Below are 18,003 nucleotides of genomic sequence, written 5' to 3'. Positions count from 1 at the left end.
TTTTCTGCCTTACCTCCTCCTCTGACAAAAATATTGCTGAACTCTTCCTACTCTTTGGCCTCATATCTTTCTTCCTTTTCTGTTCCTCCCTCTCTGTCATCATATACTTCTCCCTTTCCTTTTGGATTTTAAATGACTTTGCTTTGCTACTGTTGAATTTCACTGACCCTTGTTCTCACCCTACTTTGTGGCTTTGGCAAATCTCCACGAAATCAGAAGGAAATGACATTCAAAAAGTACAGGGGAGTGATCATCCCATTCTTGACAGTTGCCCTTTAGAAAAATGTTTTGCTGCTGATAACCCAGAACATCTCTAAGCATTCAATAAGCCAATGAAATCACACCGTGAAAAGAACTCTTTCTTCACTTCAAGCCTCCAAAGACGGAGTTGAACTTTAAAAAGCCTTGATAGCTTTTTTTTAAAACTTCAGTCTGCCTCTGAAGATCCTTTGCTAAAGCTCATATTCTTTAATGTGGCTGGGAAAATATTGGGGAGGGGAGGGGAAGGTATGAAATCCTCCTCTCTGGTTTTTATATTATTAGCTTTTTTGGGGGTAACCACCAAGTGTCTTTTGCTTGGAGTTGCCATATAGGACTTGAATGGATTGTAGCATAAAATGGCACATTACTCTGGAAAATGCATGGGAGAATAACTCTTTTTTTTTTTTTACCAACCATTTATATTTGTATGTCACTATTTTCAATTGTGCAGAATTCCACCAATCAACTATCGGGTATGCTTATGTTCATTATTATCCTTGTACATCATACATTCAAACCGAAATCTTATTCCTTCATTTTTCAACAAAATATTCTAAATAGTCACTACATATATATACCAATTTTTAATTATTCCCTTATTAAAATTATCAACAAGATATCGTTGTAATATATTCATAGGGTTATACATTATACCACCAATCCTCCATCAAGTATACATAAAATCATTGTTATCCCTATCCTTTAAAAAAAAACACTAAAGTATTCAATTCATAGATGTATCAGTTTTTCACTATATCTTTTAAAGTGCTCTTTTAAGCTTCTTAGACAGCAGATCCGTGAGGCGAAGTGGCGCCCTCTGCCGTCTGTTAAACGACAGCGCACCCTTTCCCCACTTCCTTTCAAAATGACCCATTTGCTGAGCGGGGAAGAGGAGACTAGCAGGCGCATGCGTACAAAACAAAATGGGCGGGGGGAAAAGTCGTTAAGCAGATGCCTGGATGATACTGTTAGGAGGCGGAAGTTATGACAACGTCCAATGGGCACAATTCGGCGGGAGAAAAAATGAAAATCGCTATAAGCTTTGCTCCTTTTCAAGATTAAGACTGTTATAGTCTCTACCGAAGATGAACTACGTCCTCATAGCGTGAGGAAATCCCCTCCGTATTCAAATGGGAGCGTAGAGAAAAAAATGGCAGCACCGCGCACCTCTTCAACTTTCCTAGCTCTTGGGAAGCCTGGAAGAACAGTGGCGGAAGACTGCGCATGCGGGACAGGATTTTTGAACGCGTCCATGGGCGGGGCACGTGATGCAGGTGACCAATCAGGCCCCTGCGGGTCTTGAACGGCGACCAATGAGAGCGGCGTATTCCGAATAGGTTTAAGGGCGCCAGGATTGAATTCGGCTCGGTCGGCGGCGTTGGGTAAGGAGCGAAGGGCTTCCGCTCGAGTGGGCGGAGGTGGGCTGGGTTGCACGATATATGCATTCTCACGTACACGCTTTCGAAGCCCGGGAGAGGGGAACTGCCGCTCTGGAGCTTGTATGAATTGCCCCAAATTCAGCTTTAGCGCTGCATTGGAAGTGCATGCCGATAAGGAGCTCCCTCGCCTGGTTGGCTTGTGCAATTTTGTATATAAACTTGCTTGTTTTGTGTGGTTAGTTCATATATCCCACTTTTTCTGCAGAACCAGCAGTCCTGCTGGCCCTTTAAAGGTATTCCTTTACTTACAGTTGAGCCCAAAATTTCTGTCCCTAAGCAAGACAGTTGTTAAGTGGATCACTGCAATTAGCAATAGCAATAGCAGTTAGACTTATATACTGCTTCATAGGGCTTGCAGCCGTCTCTAAGCGGTTTACAGAGTCAGCATATCGCTCCCAACAACAATCCGGGTCCTCATTTTACCCACCTCGGAAGGATGGAAGGCTGAGTCAACCTTGAGCCGGTGAGATTTGAACCGCCAAACTGCAGATAACAGTCAGCTGAAGTGGCTGCAGTACTGCACTCTAACCACTGCGCCACCTCGGCTCTTTTTATTCCATTAGTAACATCGTGGCTAAGTGAATCTGGCTTCCCCTTTGACTCTGGTTGTCGAAAGGTCACAAAAGGTGATCGCGTGATCCTGAAACACTGCAACTCTCCTAAATGCATCATTTGGATGCTGAGCATCCAAGTTTTGATCACCTGACTAAGGGGACGCTGTAATTGGTCGATAAGTGAAAAAATGGTCATGTCACTTTTTTCAGTGCTCTTCTAATTTCAAACAGTGGTTGTAAGTCAAGGGCTGTCTGTATATCCCATTTTTTGTTCCAAAGAGGAAAAGGTGTACATAGCATCCCGTTGTGGCCCAGCAGGAGCCGTTGGAGCTGCCACCAGACTCCCGACAGCGAGGGGCCCTTTGAGTCGGCTCTGGAGGACGTGGAGGACCCTGGACAGGGTTCCGATTCCGAGCAGGGTGCAGAGAGGCTGGTTGGCCACCAGGTGGCGCCTGAGCCTTGGACTAGTGGGCAGGAGACAAGGGAGTGTGATCCTGACCTCATGCATTGGAGCAGTGGGGAGAAGACAAGGGAGTTGTTCTTGGATGCCTGACAATGGAGAGCTAATAGGTGTAAGGAACAATTACGCAGTTACAGGAGGTAATTGCACTCAGCTGGTGGTCATTAGGCTCCTCTCCAGGCTATAAAAAAGACTGCTTGTGCACACGCCCCTCTTGCAGAAGTCAACGCATTGACTAAAGAGAACTGTTGTAACTAACTTGGCAGGCTGGATTGCTGCCAAGGTTTGTCTGAGTTGCTGCCAAGGTCCTTATCTGTTTGTTTGTTTGCTTGGCTTTCAGCCACCGAGGTTTTGATTTCTTGCTATTAAAGTACATTCCAGTTAAGCTTGTCTCGGCTTTCGTTAGTGGACGGAGGAGGAGGTCCGAACAGCATCCTATTCTCCAGTTATTGAGCACAGCGATCTTTTGAGGTAGGTAGGTAGGTAGGTAGGTAGGTAGGTAGGTAGGTAGGTAGACAGAATGGTGGGCCAAAGTCACCCAGTGAGTTTCCATCAGTGAAGAAACTGGAGGACACAGAAAAGCTATTCAGCATCTTAACCATTATACTATCCTAAACTTACAGTGAGCATATTTCCTTGGAAAACATAAAATATAGACCAAAAAAAGGGATAAACCTGAGAGTGGATCAGAAAAAAAATGTGTTTATAACTTTGTTTTACAAACAAAAAATCCAGAGCAAAGTCACGAAAACAAATGATTAACTTAAGTAACTCTAACGGACAACTTTCTGAAATAAAGGATTGCCATTTGTAATAAAGGGCTCGTGGTCTCTGTGTCTCTACTGGGCTTCGGGTATCAACTTTGTAAATATTCACTTTTCCTTCCTAAAGAACCACGCCTGACTAAGATTCCCGGAGACGCCAGGGTTCTTCTCTTAGCACTTTGCAATGGCTGCTGCCAGTGAACGAATTGAAGATATGGAAAAAATGAGAAGGGAGCTGCTTAAACTTCTGACGGAAGGCAAGGCAGTGGACATGCTGAAGCACAATCTCTCCCAACAGGATAAAATGATTGACCAACTCTTGAATACCCAGAAGACCACAGAACAGCTGATCAAAGGTACTTTCTGGCTTCTCCTGACTTAACACTGCAGTCAAGACTTTGTTGGAACTTTTGTCATTTAAGGAGGAAAATTTAAACTTAACCACTGAAAATTTGATCAGATCAGATTAGATTAGATTAGATTTAGTTTATTTGTATGCCGCCCTTCTCCGGGAGGAACTCAGGGCGGCAAACAACTTGAAAGGGGAAAAGGGGATACAAACACAATACACGTAATTAAAATACACAAGAGTCATACAGCCATACAAGTCGAGAGGGGAGGGGAACTCATCAACCCCAGGCCTGCCGGCACAGCCAGGTTTTGACGGCTTTCCAGAAGGCCTGGAGAGAGGTGAGGGTCCGAATCTCCGCGGGGAGTTCATTCCAAAGGGCCGGAGCTGCCACAGAGAAGGCCCTCCCCCGGGTAATAGCCAGATGGCATTGGCTGGTAGATGGAACCCAGAGGAGGCCGACCCTGTGCGATCTAACGGGTCTATGGGAGGTAATTGGCAGCAGGCGGTCTCTCAAGTACCCAGGTCCAATACCATAGGGCTTGGCTAGCTTCCAAGTAAATTGTGTGGCATTTTTAAAAAGTAAGGAATTATTTAGCATGAAGCAGTTCTTTTTTAAAAATGGAAGTAAAGTGAGGATCATCGCAATAGACTGACAAAACAGTAAAGATTTTAAGTCCAACGTCACTGTAAAGCTGTGTGATCTTCGATGGCATTTAAATAAAATAAAATATACCACTGTAATTAAGGATCACAGATCAATTTTCTGGTTCTGTGCTCATCTTAAATTATTCTGACAGTAATAATCAGTGCGACCAATGACAAGCCGCTGGTTTTATACACAAACGCATACATAGAGAAAGAGAGGAAGAGATCCTGCTTAAAATTTATTGTTTTAAAATATATTGTGATTTGCAAAATTTTGTTATAATAAAGGTCAAATTAATCAGAATAGAACTGGAAGGGAACTTGGAGGTCTTCTTCCAGCCACCTGCTCAAGCAGGAGACCCTATACTGTTTCAGACAAGTGACTGTCCAGTTGCTTCTTAAGAACCTCCAGGGATGATCAGAGGTCAAATTAAATTTTATACTACCATATTTTTTTGGTGTATAAGACGCACCAAGATTTTGAAGAGGCAAATTTTAAAAAAACGTTTTGCACTCTGCAGACCTCCCAAAAATGGGCTGTTTTTCATGAAAATGGCTCCGGTTTTTGTCAAAAAAAGGGGGGCATGCATAGCATTTAGGAGGCTTATAGAGTGTTCCTGGGGGTGGGGGCAAAATTGAGCAAGAAACGGTCCATTTTTCGCTCATTTTTGTCCTCCCCAGCCCCCAGGAGCACTCTGAAAGTCCCCTAAAGGCTATGCACAGCCATTTTGGTTTCGGGAGGCAAAAAAATGCTTTATTCAGTGTATAAGACACACCCATATTTTCAGCCTCTTTTTTGAGGGGAAAAGGTGCGTCTTATACTCCGAAAAATACGGTACTTTGGGAAACAGTGCCCGTGAAGCCTCGTATGTTGACAATAGAACAGTCTTTGATATATGTATGCAGTCACATATATAATTAAAATATAACATATATGAATTATATATTACTAGATTAAAAAGATTTACTTCTAGATTTTTTAAAGTTTACTAAGAATTCTTCAAGTCAAAGAGTTAAAACTGAGCATGGGAGAGGATTTAAAGTAAACCAAAGGGCCACAGCTTACCCCTTCTCACATTGCTACACTCAAAGGCTAAATTGATCTAGAGCTGCTTATTTGACTTTTCTTTAGTATTCCAGTTCTTTACTGTAGCCCACTGAATTTGGATTATGGCTGTGTACCCAGTGGAGAAAATACGTTGTTTCAAACATGAATCAAATTGTAGTTTTGGAAATTCTACTGTTTTGAAATGGTCAGAGTTTGGCAGGGAAAAAGTTGGAAAGTTTTGGTCATTCCCTAATTCAATTTATCAAAACCTGTAGGAACATCCCTGACAGATATTATGGGGCAAATAGTGCAGGATTGGTGCATATCTGCAGTTCAGCGGTTCAAATCTCACCGGCTCAAGGTCGACTCAGCCTTCCATCCTTCCGAGGTGGGTGAAATGAGGACCCAGACTGTGGGGGCAAGTTGCTGACTCAATTTGCTAAAAGATTTGTAGAAATTTTGCTTAGAGAGGGCTGAAAGCCCTATGAAGCGGTATATAAGCCTAATAAATAAATAAATAAATAAACAAATAAACAAATAAATAAATAAATAAATAAATAAATAAATAATAAATAAATAAATATTGCCCTGGTTTATTCAGAAAAAAGATAATCATGATTCCACCATTACCAATTTTGCAGCTCTCGGCATTTATTTAACTGGTTTCCCCATGCCTTTCCTTCCCATTCTGAACTGCTACTGATCTCCATCTGATAAAAGAGCAGAGAAGCCAGCCATTGATGTCTATAGGAAGCACCAGGGAGCCTCCTAATATATCAATTATGCAGCTGAATAACCAATGAATAACCACCAAATAATAATAGTAATTCATTTATCACGTCCTTTTCGTTTTTCATTTCTTTCCCCATTTCCATTATCATCACCGCAAACGTTACCACCAAAGAAATTATCCACTTTGGGTTGTGTGTGTGTTTTTTTTTTTTACTATTCCCTCACGCCAGAAATCTGCATTTTAATTTCCATTGTAAACAAGTAAGACCCATTTTGTCACATAAATCAAGCCGATATATTTCAGCTGGGATATGGGTCGTTTGAAACCAACTATTCTTTAAGGAGAATGGTTTGTGTGTGGTGCAAACTGCACAGCCCTGTTGTATATTTTATGGATTATTTCCCTTAAACTAGGGTTGTCAAATTAATGAATTGTTGCTACACTAGCAAGGATTATGAGAAATTTTAGTATGTTTAGAGATCATCGAATTGAAGAGAACCGATAAAGTATTTCAAAAATCATTGGCTGCAATTAAAATAAGGTCCAGTCTGATGAGACAATTTGTAGAAATTTGTTGAGTATTTTAATAGATGATGAGAAAGAAAACTAATGCTGACCAGCCAATCAGCTATATTTTAACTGTATATATATATACTGCATTCTGCTTTCACTGTAGAGCTCATGATTACTGAGGAGAAAGTTGCACAGAGACTTTCTGACAGGGAAGAGGAATTGAAGGCGAGCATCCGAAAGCTGCAGAAAATTGAACAAGAATTGCTTCAGACAAACGAAAAGGATGAAAAATTGAGGATCAACACTAAATATCCTTTCATGTTGGCTTCTGGTGAGGAGTTAGAATAGAATAGAATAACAGAATTGGAAGGGACCTTGGAGGCCTTCTAGTCCAACCCCCTGCTTAGGCAGGAAACCCTACACCACTTCAGACAAATGGTTATCTAATCTCATCTTTAAAATTTCCAGTGTTGGAGCATTTACAACTTCTGGGGGGGAAGTTGTTCCATTGATTAATTGTTCTAACTGTCAGGAAATTTCTCCTTACTTCTAAGTTGCTTCTCTCCTTGATTAGTTTCTACCCATTGCTTCTTGTTCTACCCTCAGGTGCCTTGGAGAATAGTTTGACTCCCTCTTCTTTGTAGCAACCCCTGAGATATCGGAACACTGCTACCATGTCTCCCCTAGTCCTTCTTTTCATAAGAGCAGACATATCCAGTTCCTGCAAACAATCTTCATGTTTTATCTTCAAATCCCCTAAGTTTAAATTTAATAAATTGATATGCCACCCAATCCCAGAGGATTGTTTCCTTGTTTCTCTTATCTGCACTCTTTCTAAAGTCTCAACATCTTTTTTTACATCGGGGCGACCAAAATTGGATGCAATATTCAAAATGTGGCCTTACCAAGGCATTATAAAGTGGTATTAACACTTCATGTGATCTTGATTCTATCCCTCTGTTTATGCAGCCTAGAACTGTGTGGGTTTTTTTGGCATCTGCTGCACACTGCTGGCTCCTATTTAAGTGATTGTCCACTAGGACTCCAAGATCCCTTTCACAGTCACCACTGTTGAGCAAGGTTTTTTCACCATTGAATTTCATTTTGTTAGAGAGCCCAATGTTGAAGTCTGTCAAGATCCTTTATCTTAAACCTATCTTCTGGAGTGTTGGCTATTCCTGCTAGCTTGGTGTCGCCTGCAAATTTGAAGAGTTCCCTATCTATAGCAATAGCAGTTAGACTTATATACCGCTTCATGGGGCTTCCAGCCCTCTCTAAGCGGTTTGCAGAGTCAGCATATCGCCCCCAACAACAATCCGGGTCCTCATTTCACCCACCTCGGAAGGATGGAAGGCTGAGTCAACCTTGAGCCGGTGAGATTTGAACCGCCGAACTGCAGAACTGCAGTCAGCTGAAGTAGCCTGCAGTGCTGCACTCTAACCACTGTGCCACCTCGGCTCTCTATCTCCTCATCCAAATCATTGATAAAGATGTTAAAGGGTACTGGGCCTAAAATAGAGCCCTGGGCACCCCGCTCCCTTCATGTAGGTGCAATTCCATTGAGGACTACACGTTGAATGTGGTCGGCAGCCAGTTACGAATCTATCTGGTGGTGATGCTGTCTAACCCACATTTTTCTATTTTGAGTTAAGATGATTTCACTCTCTCTTATGAAGTTAAATGGGGAGTCAGGCAGTTGTTAAGGTTTCACTTGGATTCCTTCACTCACACAATATACTGAATTAAGAAAACAGCTGGAAACTTTGAGAGAAGAAAGCAGACAGCAGCAGCAGAAAGCAGCCGAAGAAGCCGACAGATCGATGTCAGCTAAGTGAGTAAAAAATCTTACCCAATCTCTTTCATTTGCAAAAGGTGACTTACAAGACTAGGCCACTCCGCTTCTATCTTGGTTATCTATTTCCTTTATGCGCGTAATTTGAGTTGGACAGCCATATAAGCATTCTAAATTATTAAAACGATCAAACCATAAAAAAGCTACGCTAATGTATGTTATTTTCCTCTCCCCCCCCCACCAAATTTCCTTTTAACAAGGGAACACAGGTAGTTTGACAATCTTGCTTTGAAGTTATGAACTTTAGTAAAAAAATATACGTTTGTGGACAATCGTAACTAGTTAACGCATGCAATATACTTGGAACTCTTTCATGCTTTTTTTGGTTTTTAAAATGGGACAATGGGGAAAAAAAAGGTTTTTAATCCCCAAACCCGTTCAACAACCCCTTCATGAAACCTCTGATTATATTCATCAGCTTTCAAGCATTTATTTTATGAAGATAATTTAATAAACACTACTTTGGGAATCGATATTGACTATCCTGCTTTGAACAAAAAGGAAAGTTGATGCTACATATTACCATATATGGTGGACTTGTAAAAAGGTTAAAGCATTTTGGATAAAAATACGGTGGATTATGCAAAATGTTCTTTAAAAAAGGATAAAGTTTACCCCTGAGTTATTCCTGTTGGTTATAACTACTTATTGTACTGTTATAGAGACTAACTTGATTTTGTATTTAATAACGGCAGCAAGACTGCTGGTGGTGTAATACTGGAAGAAGGAAGATTTGCCTACTATTCAAGAATGGACATTAAAAGTCACAAACTTAGCAGAGATGGCTAAAATATCAGCATATCTCAAGGACCACTCAAATGAGAGATATAAACTGGAGTGGAGAAGATGGATTGACTATATTCAAAATAAATACGAGACTAAGAAATTCCAGATAGTTTATGGCTGAAGAAACAAGGAATGATATAATCTGTTTAGAGTTAGCCTAACAAAAGAGGAGTTAAAGCTCAAATGAAAGAGGATACTAACTTTTTAAAGTTTATTTTAGAACATCTTTGTTAAAGATTTATACCCTGTATTGGTTCTGGGAAGTCGGGGGGGGGGGGGGGAGGTAAATATTTGTAAAAGCCTTTAAAAAAAATTTCATTTAAAAAACAAAACAGAAAGGAAAGCAGAACTCCAGGAAATCACCGCAGAGACAGCTTTTCCTCGCTTTTGCATTTTCCAGATTCGTTTGACCCAAGGCCTGTGAATCATTAGCTAACATAGCCTATGGAGAGACTTCAGCTGTTGTAGATGTTGATAGAATCTGCCCCAGAACAAGCCACTCATGCTTTTGTTATTATCCGCCAGGTATCTCGTACATCTTTATTATCAGATCTGCAGGATCGACTGGGACTATTCTTGTGAGCCACCTCTGATCAAAGGAAGTATCCTTCTCTGATGTCTGGGTTTCCGGGAAAGCGGGGAGTGTATTCCACAGAAGCACAGACACAATAGTTTGAGGGCGAGATGGAGAGAGTGAAGATGGCTCCTTCCCTAATAGATGCCAGAGTTTATGGTTTATGCTGCAAATAGTTTGCTTTAGTTTGGAAAGATTTCTTCTATAGGTGAGGAACATAAAGGAAACTTGCTTAGAATAGGGCTTTCAAACTCTGGACCAGAGGTGGGTTCCTACCAGTTCGCTCCTATTCGGTAGAACCGGTTTCGTCAAATCTACCGAACCGGTTAGAAGAGGTCCCACCAGTGGACCCGGAAAGCAGGCCACACCTACAGAAGAGGTTCCAAAAATTTTTGAAACCCACCACTGGTCCTTGGAGATGATTATTCTACACTATCATGCTCCTATTTATAAAACTCAGAGCCTCTGTGAAAGGTAAGGATGACTACTGCGTTTGTGGTGCAATCAGAACATTGCGTGTGTTGAAGTTGTTTTAACGCAAACCAAAGATACCTTTTAAAAACCAAGTTTACATCATATCCTTATGCATGCCGGTGCTGTGTGTGGGGTAATTTTAGGTGGGTCTGACAAGTGTCGTCGGCATCTTCATATCCGGTCACATAGGCGGCAAGCCACTCCCATCCGGTCACATGGGCGGCAAGCCACTCCCACAAAGGAGGCCACACCCACAGAGTAGGTTCGGACAATTTTTGAAACCCACCACTGCTCAGGACCCACATGTCAAGCAGGTGTGCAAGCATCAAAGTTCAATTTATGAAAGCTGTATTACTTGGAACCTGACACCATGATCTGGATGTGTCACGCAAGGTTTAGCTGGGGGGGGGGGGGGAAGAGAAGGTCCCGATAAATCACGTGATGACTCAGGTTTGAGCCCCCTGGCTTAGAAGAACCTCAACGTGTCTTTCTTGGTTGTGGAGCCTGATGTGTTCCATTCCATGCAACTGGGCCAGGGGTTGGATCGGGGAAGAACTCAAGGCAACTTTTTCCTTAACTATTTTCTTTGTTCTCAGCCCATTACGGACCAGATATCGCTCAATCTATCAACCTCGACAGTAGCCAACATTCTCCCTGCTTCATCAGCGATTACCTCTGGAACATGGTGAACACATCGTGGTGAATAAAGAAGCTTTTGGCAAGCAGGAGATAATGTAGTAGATATTCCCTAGGAGCAAAATATATATTTCAGTGGCTCATTCTGTTACGCTTTTTTTTTGGCCGAACAGTATTCTGAAGAGCACTGGTGGAATAACAAGAGACCGAAGCAAAATAAAACATCATTACTAATCACAAAAAAGTGTTTTATTCATGTGAGAAGAAGAACTTTAAAACCAGTTTCCTAAGAGGATACTGCATACCACCCACAGGTAAGGGGGAAAAAAAAACACAGGTAGCCATCTGGACAAGCCCTTCCTTGTGGGGGTAATAGAAAAGCAGCATAGGCAAAGGTCCCACCTGAGGTTTTCAAGTTGTAGTGATCAGTGTTACGGTGCATTCAGAAAGTATTCAGACCCCCTCCCCTCCCTCACTTCATTGTTTGTGAATGTTGTTACGCTGCAGCCTGTTTATATAGTCGTTGAAACTTATTTTTCTCATTAATCTATACTCCGTACCCTATAAGGACAAAGTGAAAAAAGAATTTTAGAAATGACATTTATTAAAAGAGAAAAGCTGAAATATTTCATTGGCATACGTCAGTGGTTCCCAAACTTGGCAACTTTTAAGACTTGTGGACTTCAACTCCCAGAATTCTCCAGCCAGCAGAGCTGGCTGGAGAATTCTGGGAGTTGAAGTCCACAAGTCTTAAAGTTGCCAAGTTTGGGAACCACTGGCATACGTATTCAGACCCTTGAATCCTATTGAACATCTCTGGGGAGACCCCAAAATGGCTGTCCACTAATGGTCGCCATCCAACCTGACTGAACCTGAAGGAAGGAAGAAAGGCAGGAAATCTCCCAATTCCAGGTGTGGAAACCTTGTTACATCACACCCCAAAAGACGAGGCTGTAATCGTTGCCAAAGGTGCTTCAATAAAAGTAATTGAGTAAAGGGTCTGAATACTTCTGCCAATGTGATGTTTCAGTTTTTCTCTTTTTAACATTTTAAAATTGTTTTTCACTTTCTCATTATGGGATCCTGAGTGTAGATTAATGAGAATTTTTTTTTTCAACAACTGTAGCAATAGCAGTTAGACTTATATACCGCTTCATAGGGCTTTCAGCCCTCTCTAAGCGGTTTTACAGAGTCGGCATATCGCCCCCAACAACAATCCGGGTCCTCATTTTACCCACCTCGGAAGGATGGAAGGCTGAGTCAACCCTGAGCCGGTGATATTAGCAATAGCCATAGCAGTTAGACTTATATACCGCTTCGTAGGGCTTTCAGCCCTCTCTAAGCGGTTTACAGAGTCGGCATATCGCCCCCAACAACAATCCGGGTCCTCGTTTTACCCACCTCGGAAGGATGGAAGGCTGAGTCAACCTTGAGCCGGTGATATTAGCAATAGCCATAGCAGTTAGACTTATATACCGCTTCATAGGGCTTTCAGCCCTCTCTAAGCGGTTTACAGAGTCAGCATATCGCCCCCAACAACAATCCGGGTCCTCATTTCACCCACCTCGGAAGGATGGAAGGCTGAGTCAACCCTGAGCCGGTGAGATTTGGACAGCCGAACTGCAGTCAGCTGAAGTAGCCTGCAGTGCTGCATTTAACCACTGCGCCACCTCGGCTCCTGTAGAATCGGGCTGCAGCATAACACAAATTGACAAAAATGAAGGTGGTCTGGATACTTTCTGAATGCACAGTATTCTGAATGCACAGAGTGCCCCATAACCTTTTCCCCTTTCCTCACCTGCGTCTGGACGAAACTTGACAAGCAAAAAAAATTAACCTTGGACTGGTCACCAAACTACGAATGATACACATTTCTAAGGAGGGCTCAGGGCTGCACTATATACAAAATACTTCCACCCATCCTGATTTGGAAGTCATTTCCTGAAGGTCCGTTCACTGCCAGGGGCCAGAAAAGAGACAGCCAGTGTGATTCGAGCTCTCCTGTAAGTTGTCCCGGGGACGAATCCTTCTTCCCTGGCGCATCTATCCCAAACTGACAGGCGCAGCGTGAAGAGGCAACCGCAGATTTACTTTAGCTACCCTCGTAAAGCACGGAGCTGTTCTTCATCGATGCCTCGAGGCCGGTTCAAACGGGATTTAAAGCGTTTCCTCATCTTTTTGGCACTTTTCCTTTATTCCGGCAGAATACGACTTGGCAGCAGGTATTTGATAATACTGAGAATCTTCCGCAATTCGCTTTTTTCCCCCCTCCTTCCGTTTTTGAAGGGAAGTGGAGCACATTCCACGTTTACCGTTAACAATGGCATTTCTGCTGCTCGGTTTGCTTGCAGCACGGCTCCATAGTAATGGCAACGCCAACCCCGCTGCGGCCTGATGTCATACAAGTTACTTCGGTCCAAGTATCTGTGGCGGAGTCGTAACATTCCACGCTGTCCAGAAACGTTTGTCCATCATAGCCACCTGCAGGAAAACAATCAGCAATTAAACCAAGAGAGGCCCAGAGGCTACTTTGAAGGCCCCTTGACTGAACTCTGCGAGACCACCTCCTGCCGCGTACCTCCCAACGGCCGATAAGAACTCACAGGCTGGGCCTCCTCCGGGTGCCGTCGACCGGACAATACCGGCTGGCGACCCCTCGGGCGAGAGCCTTTTCTGTAGCTGCTCCGGCCCTGTGGAACGATCTACCCGCAGAGATCCGGACCCTCCCCACTCTCTCGGCCTTCCAAAAAGCCACCAAAACCTGGCTGTTCCGGCAGGCCTGGGGCTGTTGACCCATGAATGAATCACTGGGAGGCAAGAGCCGAGGTGGCGCAGTGGTTAGGGTGCAGTACTGCAGGCCACTTCAGCTGACTGCTATCTGCAGTTCAGCGGTTCAAATCTCACCGGCTCAAGGTTGACTCAGCCTTCCATCCTTCCGAGGTGGGTGAAATGAGGACCCAGACTGTAGGGGGCGATATGCTGACTCTGTAAACCGCTTAGAGAGGGCTGAAAGCCCTATGAAGCGGTATATAAGTCTAACTGCTATTGCTATCTATCCATCCATCCATCCATCCATCCATCCATATCTATCTATCTATCTATCATCTATCTATCTATCTATCTATCTATCTATCTATCTATCTATCTATCTATCTATCTATCTATCTATCTATATCCGTCTGTCTGTCTATCCATCCATCCATCCATCCATCCATCCATCCAATCTCTTATTTATCTATCTATCTAGAGCTGAGGTGGCGGAGTGGTTAGGGTGCAGTACTGCAGGCCACTTCAGCTGACTGCTATCTGCAGTTCAGCGGTTCTAATCTCACCGGCTCAAGGTTGACTCAGCCTTCCATCCTTCCGAGGTGGGTGAAATGAGGACCCAGACTGTGGGGGCGATATGCTGACTCTGTAAACCGCTTAGAGAGGGCTGAAAGCCCTATGAAGCGGTATATAAGTCTAACTGCTATTGCTATAGCCCCCAGCTAAGTTGAGTGTATGGTGTGTTCTTTTTAAATTTGTTCTCGTCTTTCCCCTATTTTTTTTAAAATTTTTGTTTTATCGTTGTATTTGTAAGCCGCCCGGGGTCCTACGGGATTGGGCGGCATATAAATTTATTAAATTACGAATTACGAACTCAGCTGAATCAGAAGCAACACCCCCAAAAGCCTTGTCTTCCGACAATGTAGGACAGCTTTGTACTCAGAGTACAGCTCTAATTCCCTGGGAAGGAAGTGGCTCCGTTTGGCAAAAGATAACAGCCAGCCATGTGGAATCTCGGCAACAAGGAAAAGAGGGTAGAAGGGTCTTAGCCATCATTAGCATGTTAAGACTTCTCGCTGGGAAACTTCTGCCTCTTGCTAGCATAAATTTATTTATTAAATATATTTATATGCCGCCCAATCCCAAAGGACTCCGGGCGGCTTACAAAAAAGTATTTTAAAAAACACATAACAATAAAAAACAATTTAAAAACAACAAACACCCCTCACACATTCATTCTAGTCGGGGCTGGACCTCAACAGTGAGGTCAACAGCCCCAGACCTGCTGGAACAGCCAAGTTTTTAAGGCTTTCCTGAAGGCCATGAGAGTGGGTATGGTCTGGATTTCCGGGGGAAGCTGGTTCCAGAGTGTCGGAGCAGCCACAGAAGGCTCTCCTCCGAGAGTCCGCCAGCTGACACTGTCTGGCTGACGGCATCTGAAGGAGGCCCAATCTGTGAGATCTTACTGGCCGCTAGGAGGTATGTATCAGCAGGCGGTCTCGAAGGTATCCTGGCCCTAAGCCATGTAGGGCTTTAAAGGTAATAACCAACACCTTGAATTGAGTCCGGAGACTAATTGGTAGCCAGTACAGCTCGCGGAGGACAGGTTTAACATGGGTGTACCTCGGCACACCCAATATCGCCCGCGCAGCCGCATTCTGAATCCCGTTGCTTTGCTACATCCATTGTGTGTTCTGAAAGGTGACATCTATTTACCATGCTAAATGGGGCAAAACTTTGCTGGCATCGTACAAATAAGAATATAAACGATCCTGAATTATAATTATGTTGTGTGTCCTTGGTTTTTTGAACAAGATTTCCAAGAGCCCAGTGTTTCAGCAGATGGAAACACTTCAACACATGGGGGAATCTTACCAAAATTGCTATTTGGAGATAGTGTGTGCACACTAATAAGTAAACATTTCTACACACATTTGCATCACTGATTTCAATCAGTCTCACTATAATGTACTCAAGAGTTCACTAAGCCATCCAAGTAAGTATGTGCAAGAATAGATTATTAGCAAATAAAATATGGCTTTTGTTTCCACCCCATTAATGAAGTGAGTTAAGCCACCCCTGGACTGAAATGCCCATAGCTTGTGGGACGGTGACCCGTCAAAACCGCGCTCGACTAAGCCGCGCCCGATTAAACCGCGTCGCTGACGTCATCAACAGGGCGACAACAGCCAGCGCGGAGAAAGAAGGGCGCTTTAAATAGCGCTTTGAAAGCAAGCCGATTCAACTTAAGGTAAGGGTTAGGTTTAGGGTTAGGTTAAGGGTTAGGGTTAGATTTAGAGTTAGGTTAAGGATTAGGGTTAGGTTTAGGTTGAGGGTTAGGTTGAGGGTTAGGTTTAGGTTAAGGGTTAGGTTTAGGATTAGGTTTAGGGGGATTAGGTTTAGGGGTTAATTTTAGGTTTAGGGTTTACAGCGTGCTTCTGTCTCCGCGCTGTTGTCGCCCTGTTGATGACGTCAGCGACGTGGTTTAGTCGGGCGCGGTTTTGTGGTGGAAACCTTGTGTGACTGCGGTCTGTACTTTCCCACATCCAGCCAAGAAGTACTTGCTTATAGTCCTTGGCCAACGTACCTAGAACGTAGATCTTGCCTTGATACACAGTGACCCCGAGGGCACTCCGACGGTGCTTCATGGGCGCAACGAAGGACCAGGTGCCCACCTCCACATCATAGCGCTCCACACTGTTCAGCTGGTTTGTTCCATCGTAACCCCCCATGGCATATATGCAGTTATTCAGGGCACAAACTCCTACATTGGGAAAGAACAGCATTAAGACAGGCGTGACTTATTCCAACACTCGGGATAACACATTCTCGGGATCAGGATCTCTTGCAAACTTAATTTGCAGCGGAAGGCCTATTGCATTTAGGGCTAGGTTAAGAGTTTAACAATGCCTGGAGGGCCTTTTAGCAAAGCCTGGAGATCTTTTCTATCTACCCTGGGCAATATTTCTCAAGTAGAAGGCAAGTGTTATTCTTGGACCTAGAATGTCCATTTTTTTTGGCATCAAACAGAAGCAGCAAAGGAAACAGCTACATTGCTCTTTCAATGTAGGGAAATCTCCCGAAGCATATGAATACGGCGGAATTATGTTGAATGTTGTTGAATGTTGATTTTATTTATATGCCGCCCTTTTCCCCCGAAGGGGACTCAGGGCGGCTCACAACTCAACCAGGGAAGGGGGATACAAAACAGAAAATTAAAACGACACAAAAATGATACATAATTTAAAATACACAACAGTCATACCATTCGAGACGGGGGCAACAGCTCTTTAGCCCCAGGCCTGTCGGAACAGCCAGGTTTTAAGGGCTTTGCGGAAGGCCTGGAGGGTGGTGAGGGTTCGAATCTCCACGGGGAGTTCGTTCCAGAGGGTCGGAGCAGCCACAGAGAAGGCTCTCCTCCGGGTAGTCGCCAGTCGACACTGGCTGGCGGATGGAATTCGGAGGAGGCCTAATCTGTGGGATCTAATCGGTCTATTGGAGGTAATTGGCAGTAATTAGCAGGCATGACGTCCTTACTCTTGCTGCAACCAAAATCAGCCTCTAGTTCTTGTCAATTTCGATTCAGAACTCCAGTGTAAAACTAAATTGGACAACTATCATCAGTTAGGGTGTGAAGCAGCGCATCACATAATCCAGTTTATTGTATTACAGGTAAACCTTAGCTTATATCCATTCATCCAGAGCTCATTCAAAGTTATAGTGGCGCTGAAAAATAGCAATAGCAATAGCAGTTAGACTTATATACCGCTTCATAGGGCTTTCAGCCCTCTCTAAGCGGTTTACAGAGTCAGCATATCGCCCCCAACAACAATCCGGGTCCTCATTTTACCCACCTCGGAAGGATGGGAGGCTGAGTCAACCCTGAGCCGGTGAGATTTGAACCGCCGAACTGCAGAACTAGCAGTCAGCTGAAGTGGCCTGCAGTGCTGCATTTAACCACTGCGCCACCTCGGCTCTAAATGGAGGTGTGAAGATTGTGCCTATTGCAAAACCCTTGTGGTCACGTGATTATGATCCAGGCACTTAGGTTGGCAGCTAATTTCTCCCCATCTCACCAAAGTCAGGAGCTTGCTGCCTATTCTCTAGCAACTTTCAGGAGAGTCAAGCCCACTGCAGCTCATTGAA

The 18,003-nt window shown here is 43.6% G+C and overlaps 2 protein-coding genes across 3 annotated transcripts in view; one reads left to right on the top strand and one right to left on the bottom strand.

Annotated features, from left to right (window-relative positions):
- The first annotated feature begins 1,253 nt into the window (after positions 1–1,253).
- On the top strand, positions 1,254–11,742 carry SPC24 (SPC24 component of NDC80 kinetochore complex). Its single transcript, XM_087707931.1, is given in 6 exon segments — positions 1,254–1,643; positions 3,606–3,834; positions 6,933–7,100; positions 8,462–8,600; positions 9,933–10,009; positions 11,052–11,742. Coding segments are annotated over 5 exon segments (663 nt in total). The 5' UTR covers positions 1,254–1,643; positions 3,606–3,662; the 3' UTR covers positions 11,159–11,742.
- Positions 11,743–12,862: 1,120 nt separating this feature from the next.
- Positions 12,863–18,003, bottom strand: part of KEAP1 (kelch like ECH associated protein 1) — a 28,768-nt gene continuing 23,627 nt past the window's right edge. For both annotated transcript variants that reach the window (XM_087710966.1, XM_087710967.1), the window contains exons 5-6: positions 16,445–16,621; positions 12,863–13,572 (exon numbers count right to left, since the gene is read on the bottom strand). In XM_087710966.1, the coding sequence (XP_087567092.1) occupies positions 13,406–13,572; positions 16,445–16,621 (344 nt within the window). In that variant the 3' untranslated portion in view covers positions 12,863–13,405. The remainder of the gene's footprint in view (positions 13,573–16,444; positions 16,622–18,003) is intronic.

Source organism: Thamnophis sirtalis, unplaced genomic scaffold, assembly GCF_051295495.1.
Source record: "Thamnophis sirtalis isolate CommonGarterSnake01/CBP01778 unplaced genomic scaffold, rThaSir2_p1.2 scaffold_3, whole genome shotgun sequence".
NCBI lineage: Eukaryota > Metazoa > Chordata > Lepidosauria > Squamata > Natricidae > Thamnophis > Thamnophis sirtalis.
The sequence above is the reverse complement of the archived record's forward strand: the minus strand, read 5'-3'. Positions and strand labels throughout refer to the sequence as shown.